This window comes from Cetorhinus maximus, chromosome 23, assembly GCF_964194155.1.
Source record: "Cetorhinus maximus chromosome 23, sCetMax3.hap1.1, whole genome shotgun sequence".
In the NCBI taxonomy this organism is placed as follows: Eukaryota; Metazoa; Chordata; class Chondrichthyes; order Lamniformes; family Cetorhinidae; genus Cetorhinus; species Cetorhinus maximus.
In genome coordinates, this window is record NC_135901.1 from 38,361,699 (window position 1) to 38,375,326 (window position 13,628).

The 13,628-nt window shown below is 45.4% G+C and overlaps 2 protein-coding genes across 2 annotated transcripts in view; one reads left to right on the plus strand and one right to left on the minus strand.

Moving 5' to 3' along the window:
- The window catches only part of LOC144697558 (uncharacterized), a 69,393-nt gene extending 61,088 nt beyond the window's left edge, over nt 1-8,305 (minus strand). The window contains exons 1-2 of the mRNA XM_078569606.1: nt 8,202-8,305; nt 3,501-4,823 (exon numbers count right to left, since the gene is read on the minus strand). Coding sequence (XP_078425732.1) covers nt 3,501-4,471 — 971 coding nt within the window. The 5' untranslated portion in view covers nt 4,472-4,823; nt 8,202-8,305. The remainder of the gene's footprint in view (nt 1-3,500; nt 4,824-8,201) is intronic.
- LOC144697988 (uncharacterized) overlaps nt 1-13,628 on the plus strand; it is a 298,820-nt gene that overhangs the window by 258,403 nt on the left and 26,789 nt on the right. The gene's annotated exons all lie outside the window — the stretch shown is intronic.

Below are 13,628 nucleotides of genomic sequence, written 5' to 3' on the forward strand. Positions count from 1 at the left end.
TAAAATTCAATCACATTATGGTCGCTGCTACCTAGGGGCACCTTCACTACAAGATCATTAATTACTCTGATCTCATTGCGCAATAACAGCTCCAGTATATCCTGCTTTCAGGTTGGCTCGAGAACACGCTGTTCCAAGAAACTATCCCGAAAGCATTCAATGTACACCTCATCTAGGCTATCTTTGCCCATCTGACTTTTCCAGTCTATATGTGAATTAAAATCTCCCATGATTATCACCGTGCCTTTCTGTCAAGCTCCATTTATTTCTTCCTTTATGCTCAACCCTACCATGTGATTACTGTTAAGAGACCTGTACACAACTCCCACAAGTGACTCCTTGTCTTTACCATTTCTCATCTCTACCCAAACCGTTTCCACATCCTGGTTTCCTGAACGTAGGTCTTCCCTCTGTATTGTGCTAATACCATCATGAACTAACAGAGCCCCCCCTCCAAGTTTTCCTCACTTTCTGTCCTTCCTAAATATCCTGTACCCATCAATATTCAGGTCCCAATCCATGTCTCCTGCAGCCATGTCTCCGTAATGGCTATCAAATTGTAATTATTTATTTCTTATTATCTATCTCTAACACACGTTAGTTCCACTCGAAAGGCTCTCTCTCTCCTCTGTCTCCTCCATCCTCACCTCCAACAACAAGTGTGAGGAGCTCATGAAGCTTCTTTGTCACTAAGATTGAGATAATCCAGTCAGCTGCCTCTGCTGCTTCCCTCCCATCCACGAACCCACCAGGCCAAACTATCTCTAAAGATCCCCCATGTCCGAGCCCTGAACTCATATCTTTCTTTAGTTTCTCTCCTATCTCCCCTCATACCCTCTCAGTGCTTATCTTGTTCATGAGACCCATCTTTTGCTGTATTGACTCTATTCTCAATGAACTTCTGGTCACCCAACTTCCCCATGTTGGCTGATATTGTTAACGGTTCTCTCTCCTGGTACTGTCCCTCTCACCTTCAATTCCACTGTCATCACCCATCCTAAAAAAATGATCTATCTTTGACCCCTCCTATTTCTCATGTACATGCTGCCACTAGGCGGCATCATCCAAAAGCACCATGTTAGTTTTCACACGACGCACAGTGGCAACAGTGTGCACCATCTACAAGATGCACTGCAGGAATTCACCAAGGCTCCTTCGACAGCATCTTCCAAACCCACGACCACTACCATCTGGAAGGACAAGGGCAGCAGATAGATAGGAACACCACCACCTGGAAGTTCACCTGCAAGTCACTCACCATCCTGACTTGGAAATATATCACCATTTCCTCATTGCTGCTGGGTTAAAATCCTGGAACTCCCTCCCTAACAGCACTGTGGGTGTACCTACACCACATGGACTGCAGTGGTTCAAGAAGGTAGCTCACCACCACCTTCTCAAGGGCAATTAGGGATAGGCAAAAATTGCTGCCCAGCCAACGAAGCCTACATCCGATGAATGAATCAAAAAAAACATGTACACCGACAATGCCCAGCTCTACCTCGCCACCATGCCTCAATTCCTCCACTGTTGCTAAATTTTCAAACTGCTTATCCCACACCAGTACTGGATGAGCAGAAATTTCCTCCAATTAAAAATTGGGAAGACCAAAATCATTGCCTTCAGTCACCACTACAAATTCCGTTCCCTAACTACCGAGTCCATCCCTATCAGGTAACATTGGGATACATTTTCCTTTGTTGTCAAGCCAGAAATATCCTTATTGACTTCTTACAACAGGATTTCTGACTAACCTCACTATTTCTAAGCTACGAGCTTGTTTTCCTAATTTCTTGATGACAAACCATAGATAACGTATTAAAGCTACTGGCACTATCAGAATCACAGACCCTTGAGCTGCCACCAAGAATAAACGTCAAAACCTTTCCACCAAAATGTGATAACTATCGACATAGATTCATCCTCCCCAACTGCCGATCATCTCACACAATTCTAAATTATTAGCATGTGGTAAATACATCTGGTTCAAACAGAAGTTCACGTACGGACTTTAAAGATTCTCCAGCTCTCTGTTCACCTGCGTCCACCTTGTGGATATTTTCTAACTGATTCTGGACCTTCTTCAACTTAATTTGTCATTTCTGACTCTAGTTAGAAATCCTATTGAGGATATACTCGTAATCCCTATCACAATCTTCTCCAATCCTCAGGATCTCTCTCACCCCCAGCCCGCCTGTTTTCTCTGTCAGACTATCTATCAGTTTCTCCCTGTAATGTGTCAATGCCACTGTATACTCCTGGCGTCACATAGGAACTTCTCCATTCATGTTTAACTAAGACTGTTGCTTCTCAAGCCTATGATCTCGATCACTCCGATCCTGCTCCTAACACCACTTGTAAGATTTAGGTTCGGGAGTCACAGATTACTCGAAAAGAGGATTGAGCTCAGAAGAGATTTTAAAGTAGTTTATTGAGAAGCAACAGTTTAAATATGATGTGTAAGCTAAATAGATTAGAAAAACACATGGCCCGTGACAGGTGAGAACGGTTTACTGGTCCCGGAGGACAAACGGACGGATGATACAGAGTGAGTGCTGGTCTCTGTAGCTGGTGGTGACCGTCTCCTCTGAACGGTTAACTGGTGTGAGTCACAGTGTGGGTGTTGGGCTGAAGCCAGTGTGGATCACGTCAATATCTCTGTGCTCTCGAGAGCCTGTTTTAACCTTTACACAAACAGTTAGTTTACGGATGGGTCATGAGATCCAATTGTATCAGGGTTAGAAATGTCTTGTTTCAGGGCCTGTGCTAGAGACATGTCCTTGGCAGAGATAACAGGCCTGTCCTATGTTTGTCAGCCAGCAAGCTGCTATGGAAGCTTTCTTCATAAGAGAGAGACTGAGCTATTCTTACAATATTCCATAAATTTCTGAAGGCTTTATAAGGTTATTAGGCAGTGATTTCTTGTGGTCCGTTACTTGGATTGAACTTGTCTCCATTCCCATGCCAAGGGGATTTTTCTGTAGCAGGCGAGAGGGTTACAATTTGAGAACTCTCGATTCTCCACCAATTCCCATTCCCCTTCTTTCTGATGGATAATGGAGGTGCCGCTGTGAGTAATGTACAAGTCAGTAAGAATTGTCAGCAAGGATTAATCAGCACTTTCTAATTGGAGATGTTAATCAGTGGAACCTCTCATTAAAATGAATTGAAGGATTCATACCAAAGATCAATTTAAGATTGAAGTACAAGTTCAGAATCTTGTTGTAAACTAATTTCTGATGAGAGTTCCTGAATTCTGGAGAAAGATCAGAGACAGCGGTTCTTAAAGGGACACTGCAGCCCCGAGAACACAATCACTACAGATCCAGAGTATTAAACTCCAGCCCAGTTACAGGGATTGTGAACATCAGCAGAAACAAACCCCAACTGTCAGGATGAACATGGTTCAGTGCTGGATGTGATTAACAGCAGCAATCACAGCAGAATCCAACCCCTGTGGTCGCTTGTGAACTCGCCGGTGTGCCTGTAGGTGGGATGACTGAGTGAATCCCTTCCCACACTCGGAGCAGGTGAATGGCCTCTCCCCAGTGTGAACTCGCTGGTGTGTCAGTAGGTGAGATAACTGAGTGAATTTCTTCCCGCAGTCAGAGCAGGTGAATGGTCTCTCTCCAGTGTGAATTAGCTGGTGCTTCAGGAGATCAGAAGAACCAGTGAATCTTTTCCCACATTCAGGGCAAGTGAACGGCCTCTCTCCAGTGTGAACCCACTGATGTCTCAACAGGTAGGCTGACTGAGTGAATCCCTTCCCACACTCGGTGCAAGTAAATGGCCTTTCCCCAGTATGAACTCGCTGGTGTACTTTGAGGTGAAAGCAATACCTGAATCTCTTTCCACAGGAAGTACAGCTGAACCGCCTCTCCTCAGTGTGAATTTGCTGGTGCTTCAGCAGCTCAGAGGACCCAGTGAATCCTTTCCCACATACAGGGCAGGTGAATGGCCTCTCCCCAGTGTGATGTCGCTGGTGTCTCAGCAGGTAGGCTGATTGAGTGAATCCTTTCCCACACTCGGAGCAGGTGAATGGCCTCTTTCCAGTCTGAACTCGCTGGTGTGTCAGTAGGTGAGATAACTGAGTGAATTTCTTCCCACAGTCAGAGCAGGTGAATGGTCTCTCTCCAGTGTGAAGTCGCTGGTGTACACTGAGGTTGAACGAAGACCGGAATCTCTTTCCACAGGAAGTACAACTGAATGGCCTCTCCTCAGTGTGAATTCGTTGGTGCTTCAGCAGGTCAGAGGACCCAGTGAATCCCTTCCCACACTCGGAGCAGGTGAATGGCCTCTCCCCAGTGTGAACCCGCTGATGTCTCAACAGGTAGGCTGACTGAATGAATCCCTTCCCACACTCAGAGCAAGTAAATGGTCTCTCCCCAGTGTGACTACGTCGATGAATTTCCAGTTGGGATGGGTAATCGAATTCTTTCCCACAGTCCTCACATTTCCACGGTTTCTCCATGTTGCATGTGTGCCTGTGTCTCTCCAGGTTGGATGACCAGCTGAAGCCTCGTCCACACAGAGAACATGTACAGTTTCTCCCCACTGTGAATGCTGTGATTTGTTTTTTCAGGTTAAAGCTCTTACCACAGTCAGTTCACTGGAGCACTCTCACTTGGGTGTGTGTGTGTCTCGGTGCCTTTCCAGTCGCTGATGTTTGAAATCTTTTCCCACAGACAGAACAGACAAACATTTCTCCTTCCACATTCAAGGGCCGATGATACTCAGGTCCTCATGAATCGAATGGCTCTGTCAGATCTTGATGTGATGTTTGGTTTGAGTTTCCTGTCAGTAAATCCTCCCCTTCTAAATCTCTGTAAAAGGAGTTACAAAAGTCATTACTGTCAAAACAGGATAGAAACTCAGAACAAACAATTCAAGTTCCTATGGAACATTTTTTCCTCTCTTGTTCCCCCAAAGCCTCAAATCCCTGTCCCACACACTCTCTCTCCTCCCTGTGCTGAAATCCAGTGAGAGTTTTGGACATCTCTTTCAGTATCTTTTTAACAAATTTGTACAACTAGAGGTGACAATATGTTTGATCATTCACTTCAGTCATTACTCGTGACAAAACATTAATCTGAAACCCCCTGACAGACCATACAGAATAGCAGACGTTAACCTTGTGTCCAAAACTTACTGTGTGGAGATTTCATGAATGATCGTGAAGATGGTTTCTCCAAACCTCCCAGGGTTTCCTTCCTTCTTTCTCTCCCTCTCTAAGTTAAACCTGGGATCAGTCTCATAGTTCATTCCAGTTCCTGCTTCTCTTCCTGATGACTAATTAACTCCAATTAAACACTGAGAAAACTGAAGACACTGTTTTCAGTCCCTGCTCCAATCTCCATTTCCCAGATACCAACTCCATCCCTCTCCCTGGGAACAGTCTGAGATTAAACTAGTCTGTTCACAATCTCGGTGTTACACTTGATCTTGGGATAAGCTCCTGACCTCATATCTGTGCCATCACTAAGACCGCCCGTTTCCACCTGACCTCACCCCTGTCTCAGTGCATCTGCTGCTGAAACCCTCATCCCTGCCGTTGTTACCTCCAGACTCGACTATTCCAACACACTCCTGGCTGGTCTGCCACATTCTATGCTCCGTGAAGTCGGCACCATTGATGTCGGTGTCTTCACTGGCAGTGAGGCCCACTGCGCTAACAACCTCTGCTTCCTGACCTGCCTTGGCTCCCGGTCAAGCAACAACTTGATTTTTAAATTCTCGTCCTTGTTTTCAAATCCCTCCATGGCCTCGCCCCTCCCTATCTCTGTCATCTCCTCGAGCCCCACAACCCTCTGAGATATCTGCACTGCTCTAATTCTGGTCTTGTATATTCCCTATTTTACCACCATTAGTGTCCGTGCCTTCAGTTCCCTTGACCCCAAGCTCTGAAAATCTCTCCCTATATCTCTCCATCTGTCTACCACATTTTCCCCCTTTAAGTATTGATTAAAAAATAGACATTCTGTCAAAACTTTGTAATCGTGTACACATCAGGAAAGACGCAAGAATACCAAATTTCAGTCAGTCAGCCTCGTAATGTGGCTCACTTATCCTTGCTGGAAGCTACATATATTCATACACAAGGACCTGTCCTCTGCAAACAGAAGGAACATGTCCAGGCTTGGGGCCTTTGGTTGAATTAAACAAAAGCACAGGAGATGATCGCTCCCTGGTGCATTCTCCATGGCAAGGCCTTAACCAATCAGTGCTGACTGGCCAAACCAGTCATCACCCTTTCCTCGTGCAGCATAAATTGTTGTTCACTTTGAAATTTGGCTTTCTTGCATCTGTCTGGATGAGTGCAATATGAAAACCTTCAACAGCATGTCTCTTTTTTAAGCAATAGTTAAATTCTGTACTACTGAGTGACTGTGGGTTTACAATTCTATTGTTGCTGATCTAAAAGTCCCGGTGATCGCACATTTTATGAATGTCTCCCTCAGGCCGTGTTCATTGTCACCTAACGCAAAATGCGCATGCGCCCTGTAGCACCTTGCCCCTTTCTTGGGAACACAAAACAAAAGCAGAAATACCTGGAAAAACTCAGCAGGTCTGGCAGCATCGGCAGAGAAGAGCAAAGTTGACGTTTTGAGTCCTCATGACCCTTCAACAGAACTAAGTAGAAATAGGAAAGGGGTGAAATATAAGCTGGTTTGGGGGGGCGGGTGGAAAGAAGGGCTGGGGGGTTGTTGGGACAAGCAAGCAGTGATAGTAGGAGATAACCAAAAGATGTCACAGACAAAAGAAAAAAGAGGTGTTGAAGGTGGTGAAATTATCTAAAAGAATGTGCTAATTAAGAGTGGAGAGCAGGACAAGCAAGGTAGCTCTAGTGGGGGTGGGGTGAAATAAACAGAGGGTGGAATACATTTAAAAATAATGGAAATAGGTGGGGAAAGAAAAATCTATATAAATTATTGGAAAAAACAAAAGGGAGGGGGGAGAAACAGAAAGGGGGTGGGGATGGAGGAGGGAGTTCAATATCTAAAGTTGTTGAACTCAATATTCAGTCCGGAAGGCTGTAAAGTGCCTAGTCAGAAGATGAGGTGCTGTTCCTCCAGTTTGCGTTGAGCTTCACTGGAACAATGCAGCAAGCCAAGGACAGACATGTGGGCAAGACAGCAGGGTGGAGTGTTAAAATGGCAAGCGACAGGGAGGTCTGGGTAATGCTTGCGGACAGACCGAAGGTGTTCTGCAAAGCGCTCACCCAGTCTGCGTATGGTCTCTCCAATATAGAGGAAACCGCATTGGGAGCAACGAATGCAGTAGACTAAGTTAGGGGAAATGCAAGTGAAATGCTGCTTCACTTGAAAGGAGTGTTTGGGCCCTTGGATGGCGAGGAGAGAGGAAGTGAAGGGGCAGGTGTTGCATATTTTGCGTTTGCATGGGGAGGTGCCGTAGGTGGGGGTTGAGGAGTAGGGGGTGATGGAGGAGTGGACCAGGGTGTCCCGGAGGGAACGATCCCTACGGAATGCCGTCAGGGGGGGTGAAGGGAAGATGTGTTGTGGTGGTGGCATCATGCTGGAGTTGGCGGAAATGGCGGAGGATGATCCTTTGAATACGGAGGCTGGTGGGGTGATAAGTGAGGACAAGGGGGACCCTATCATGTTTCTGGGAGGGAGGAGAAGGCGTGAGGGCGGATGCGCGGGAGATGGGCCGGACATGGTTGAGGGCCCTGTCAACGACCGTGGGTGGAAAACCTCGGTTAAGGAAGAAGGAGGACACGTCAGAGGAGCTGTTTTTGAAGGTAGCGTCATCAGAACAGATGCGACGGAGGCGAAGGAACTGAGAGAACGGGATGGAATCCTTACAGGAAGCGGGGTGTGAGGAGCTGTAGTCGAGGTTGAAGGGTCATGAGGACTCGAAACGTCAATTTTGCTCTTCTCCGCCGATGCTGCCAGACCTGCTGAGTTTTTCCAGGTATTTCTGTTTCTGTTTTTGTTTTAGATTTCCAGCATCCGCAGTTTTTTGTTTTTATCCCTTTCTTGGGAAGTTGGACGCATGCGCATTGCTGCACTTGCCGCTATAAGATGGCGGTCGCGCATGCGCCCATCACTACATTGCCCCTATAAAGATGGCGGTCGTTAATTCGGGCCTTTCTCCCGCAGCGCCGAGAAAACGCGGGACAGATGGCTCCTTATTGAGGGTTTGGGGCCGACACCGTGAGTTTATGAATCTTCCCAACTCACCCGCCAGCCTTCTCTATGTTCACGGGTTTGTTTTCGGCTCTGGATCCGCACTCGTTCTTTCTAAAATCCGCATTTTAAATCCGTTCGCTCCAGCTGTCTCCCCGGACTGCGCATGCCCTCACAATGATTGACGGCAACTCCGGGCCAATAGGAAGAGGGGGCGGGGCTGACGGACGGTGCGGGTGAGGCTCGTTCTCCAGCCAATCGGAGTGAATGAGGGGGCGGACCCGGGTTAGCGTGGAGCATGCGCAGGGGGACCGGGATGGAAACTATTGGGTTGAAAGTCCAGCGGGTGAGAAAGGGCCGAGTGCAGGAGAGGAATGGAGCCGGAGGGTGGACTGGGAGGGTTCACAAACATCCGGTGTCGGACTCCAAATCCCGATTAGAAACTCTGCAGAAGAGTCATACGGACTCGAAACATTAACTCTGTCTTTCTCTGCACAGATGCTGTCAGACCTGCTGAGTTTTACCAGCATTTTTTGTTTTTGTTTCTGTTTCAGATTTCCAGCATCCGCAGTATTTTGCCTTTATCTTAGAAACTCCCAGAGCCGAGTTTACACCGGTTGTTTGGAAACTCCTTTTACAGGGGGTTAGAAGGGGAGGATTTACACACAGCAAACTCAAACCAAGAGAAATGTTTGTCTCACCTCAATTTCTATCCTGGACTGACCTGCTGAAACAGTGAATTCACACTGGGGAGAGGCTGTTCAATTGCTCACAGTGTGGTAAGAGGTTCAGGACATCATTCCACCTGCTGAGCTTCCAGCGCATTCACACTGAGAGAGATTTTTTTAATGCTCAGAGTGTTATAAGTGCTTTCAAAGGTATGGGGAATTGATGTCTCATTGATGTGCCCACACTGACCGGAGACCATTCAGATGTTCTCACTGTGGGACTGGGTTCAGGCAGTCAAGGGACCTTATTCGACAAGTGCAGTTACACTTGGGAGAGACTATTCACCTGCTCCAACTGTGGAAAGAGATTCACTCAGTTGTCCCATCTGCAGACACACCAGCGAGTTCACACTGATGAGGCCTTTTAAATGCCCAGATTGCAGAAAGTGCTAGAAATGTTCCAGGGAACTGATGTCCCATCAATGTGTTTGTACTGACGAAAGGCCATTAAGGTGCTCTCACTGTAGGTTTGGGTTCAGGCAATCATCTGACCTCACTGTACACCAGTGAATTCACAGTGGGGAGAGGCTGTTCTCATGCTCCAAGTGTGGGAACGGATTTTGTTGTTCACCTACACTGCAGAGACACCAACCAGTTCACAAGTAGAAAGGCAAAATACTGCAGATGCTGGAAATCTGAAGTAAAAACAAAGTGTGGAAAGATTCAGCAGGTCTGGCAGCATCTGTGAACAGAGAAACAAAGTTAAACGTTTCGAGTCTGCATGGACTCGTCTTCAGAAAAGTCACATGGACTCAAAACATTAACTCAAGTTGACAAGTAACTACAGTGATTGGATTTTGCTGTTAATCACATTTGGGACTGAACCATGTTCAATGGTCTGTTTCTGCTGATGTTAATAAATTCCATCCCAGTTATAGGGGTTAAAATTCTGGATAAAAGTCAAATAAATCAGCTTTGTGCAAAACACAATGTGTATCGAGTCTTGTTCATTTCTCTACAGAAGTTAGTTCCTTTTGAAATGCTCTCCCTCTCCCTTGTCTGTTCTGTTCTCATCTCCAACAGCAAGCGTAAGGAGCTCATGGAGCTTTTTTGTCACTAAGATTAAGTCAATCCGATCAGCTGCTTTGCTCCCTTCCACTAGCCCACCAGGTCAACTGTCTCTAAAGATCCCCCATGTCTGAGCTTTGAACTCCGATCTTTCTCCAGTTTCCTATTTCCCTTCACAGCCTCAGTGCTCATCTTGTCCATGAGACTTGCCTTCTGCTCCAGTGACCCTATTCCCACTGAACTGCTGACCATTCAACTTCTGCATGTTGGCTGATATTGTTCATGTTTTTTTCTCTCCTGGTACTGTTCCTCACACCTTTAAATCCACCGTCATCGTCCATCCTAAAAGCAGGATCTATCCTTGATCCCTCCCATTTCTTATCTACATGCAACCACTAGCACTGTGTTAGTTTTCAGAGGGACACTGACAACGCCCAGCTCTACCTCACCACCATCCCTTTCCATTCCTCCACTGTCCCTAAATTATCAAACTGCTTATCCCACATCCAGTGCTGGATGAGTAGAAATTTGCTCCTTTTAAGAATTGAGAAAATCAAAACCATTGTCTTCACTCACCAGTGCAAGTTCCATTCCTTAACTCCTGAGCCCATCCCTATGATGTGTTGGGATGTGTTGCCCTATGTTTGTCAAGTTAGGAATCTTTGTTCCTAAGTGAGAGAGAGAGGGGGAGGGAGAGCCATTCCTCTAATATTCAATACATTTCTGAAAATTTTATAAGACAGTGATTTCTTACAGAAGGGAATATTCTTAATGACTTCTCACAACTGATTTTTGGCTAACCTCCCTATTTCTAAGCTACCAGCTTGTTTTCCTAATTTTTTGATGGCAAACCGTGGATAACATACTAAAGCTACTAGAATTAACAGAATCAGCAACACAAACCCTTGAGCTGCCACCTTCCGATCATCTCTCACAATTCTAAATTATTAGCATGTTGTAAATACATCTGGGTCAAACAAAAGTTCATGCACGGACTTTAAAGATTCTCCAGCTCTCTGTTCACCTGCATCCACCTTGTGGATATTTTCTAAATCCAGATTCTATTTCCCTCTTCACTTTAATTTTACTCCTTCTGAAAGGTACCAGTGTGTTTAATTCTATCCTGATAGTTTGAAAGTCAGTTTCTCTATGGAGTGTGTGTCAATGTCTTGATGATTTAAAATGTCTCATTCAATTTTCCACAATAATCATTACATGTTGTTCTGTGGTCAAGTAGCTGAGTATGTCTGGTACCTGTTCTTCAGTGCAGGGTAACCATGCATTTCCACATGGCGACCTGGAAGGGATGGATCTGGCGGCTGAGTTAGATAGAGAGTGTGGGGATGGCATATTCAGTCGTGGAATTCAAAGGGGAATTGGACCAAAAGCTGCAGCATGTCCAGGGAAAAGGTGGGAGAGAGGGACCAGGTGAGTTAGTTCCAGAAGAGTAAGAGGTCTGTCTTGCTTTTCAGCCGGAGATTAGGAGTTTATTTTTGTTTTTTCAGAGGATCGTTAGTCTGAGGAATTTTCTCCAGAATGCAGTGGAGGCTGGGTCATTGAATTTATTCAAGGCTGATTTAGACAGATTTTTGATGGTCAAGGGAGTCAAGGGTTATGGGGGGTTGTGAGGGCGTTGGGGGGGGGGGGGGGGGGAACAGACAGAAAAGTGGAGTTGAGACCACAACCAGATCAGCCTTGATCTTATTGAATGGTGGAGTAGGGTCAAAGGGCTGAATGGCCTATGTTCCTCTGACCCGGCTGAATGGTCTCTATATGTTGTTTTTGGCTCTGATTTTATGGAACAGTGAGGGGCTCGAAAGACAAAACGGTCTATTCCTGTTGCTATTTGTTATGTTCCAATTCAGTACTGTTACCAATCAAGGCGATGGTTACTATCATATTGCCAGCAGTAGCGTATGCGAGTGGTCTCAGGCACTGGATTTAAGCACCAGTTCCTATTAAGTCATGGATTTTAATCCCACCATTGCCAAAGTTTCAGTTGGTTTGTCTTACAAACGTTTCATCAAATCCCTTAGAATAGGCTCAGGGTATTTGACATATGATGTAGTTCGTCTTGATAGGTAGAACAAGGGAGGCTGTCGAATTGCAGGGTGACTGGGAATAGGTGGGGCTGAATGCCTTCATTCTCTGCTGTAACCATTCCATGATTTTACATGAACAACAATGACGCTAGTATAAGGCCTGCAGCCGTGACTGAGTGGGTAAAGGGATGGGTTTAAAATCCATTGGGGCCTCCCCACGTGGGTTAGTGTCCTGCTGACTTTACTTCTCGCTGTTCCTTCGTTTTGCTGCCTCCAGAATTAACTATTGGTTAAATGGAATCAGCAGCTTCCAATCACTCCCGTGTGGTTTTCCTGCTTCACTTCCATGTTGCTTCATTTCTGTTGATCCATAAGCATTCACAGAATTTGCAGTCAGAAATGATACAAAACTGAGCTGATTTGTGCCATTCTTGCGTTCTGACAGTTTTTCTGTCCTTAGAGATAAACCCTTGCTCGCTACCACTCACGTTGTATATTTCTGTGTGTGTCAATGTGGTTCAGTTCCCCGAGAGGTGAACACATTTTTTACCATCACAAACCTTATTCACTTTCTTTATATATCTTCATGGTAAATGGTACAGAGAATAACAACAGGTTGAAAAGTTGCAAGAAGAGATTGACCCTTTGTGTTTATTTGAGTGGAGACTGCTTATTGGCTCAGTGCCTGTATGTTTCACAGTGGAGGATGATTGAAATTTTCACTGAGCAACATTTGAACATACAATGGATTCATTCGTTGTGATGGTGTGTTCCAGTTCTATATATGGAATTTGACAGTCAATTTCTATTCGTTGCTTTGAACCCAATCTTTCTAATAGGTTGGATGTTATGCACATGTTTCTTTCAGTTTCTTGCGTTATTTGAAATGAATATTCATAAATCTATTGAGTCATAGAGTCATAGAGGTCTACAGCACAGAAAGAGGCCCTTCAGCCCATCGAATCTGCACCGTCAAATAAGTACCTAACTGTTCTAATCCCATTTTCCAGCACTAGGCCCATAGCCTTCTATGCCATGGCATTGCAAGTGCACATTCGAATACTTTTTGAATGTTATGAGGGTTTCTGCCTCTACCAACCTTTCAGGCAGTGAGTTCCAGATTCCCACCAAACTCTGGGTGAAATAATTCTTCCTCACATCCCCTCTAAGCCTCCTTCCCCTTATCTTAAATCTATGCTCCCTGGTTATTGATCCCTCCACCAAGGGGAAATGTTCCTTCCTGTCTACTCTATCTATGCCCCTCATAATTTTATACACCTCAATCATGTCCCCACTCAATCTCCTCTGCTCCAAGGAAAATAACCCCAGCCTATCTAATCTCTCCTCATAACTAAAACTCTCCAGCCCAGGCAACATCTTGGTAAATCTCCTCTGCACTCTCTCCAGTGCAATCACACCCTTCCTATGATGCGGATTCCAGAACTGCACGCAATATTTGGAGACACGCAATATTTGTGTGAGAACTTACTGAATAACAGCAGGGCTGGCAAAGTTTGGACAACATTTCCTTGTAGCCAAAGGAAACAAAGCAGAATTATGTCGGTAATATGAGTAGAAGCAGGAAGAGAGGGAGTCTATTTGACCCTAGGTTTTCTTAAACCATTAAACCTTCAGTTGGAAACTAACACTCTAGTGGTTCAGCCTCGGTGCTTTCACCGCCTGGGTTCAATTCTGTCTTCATG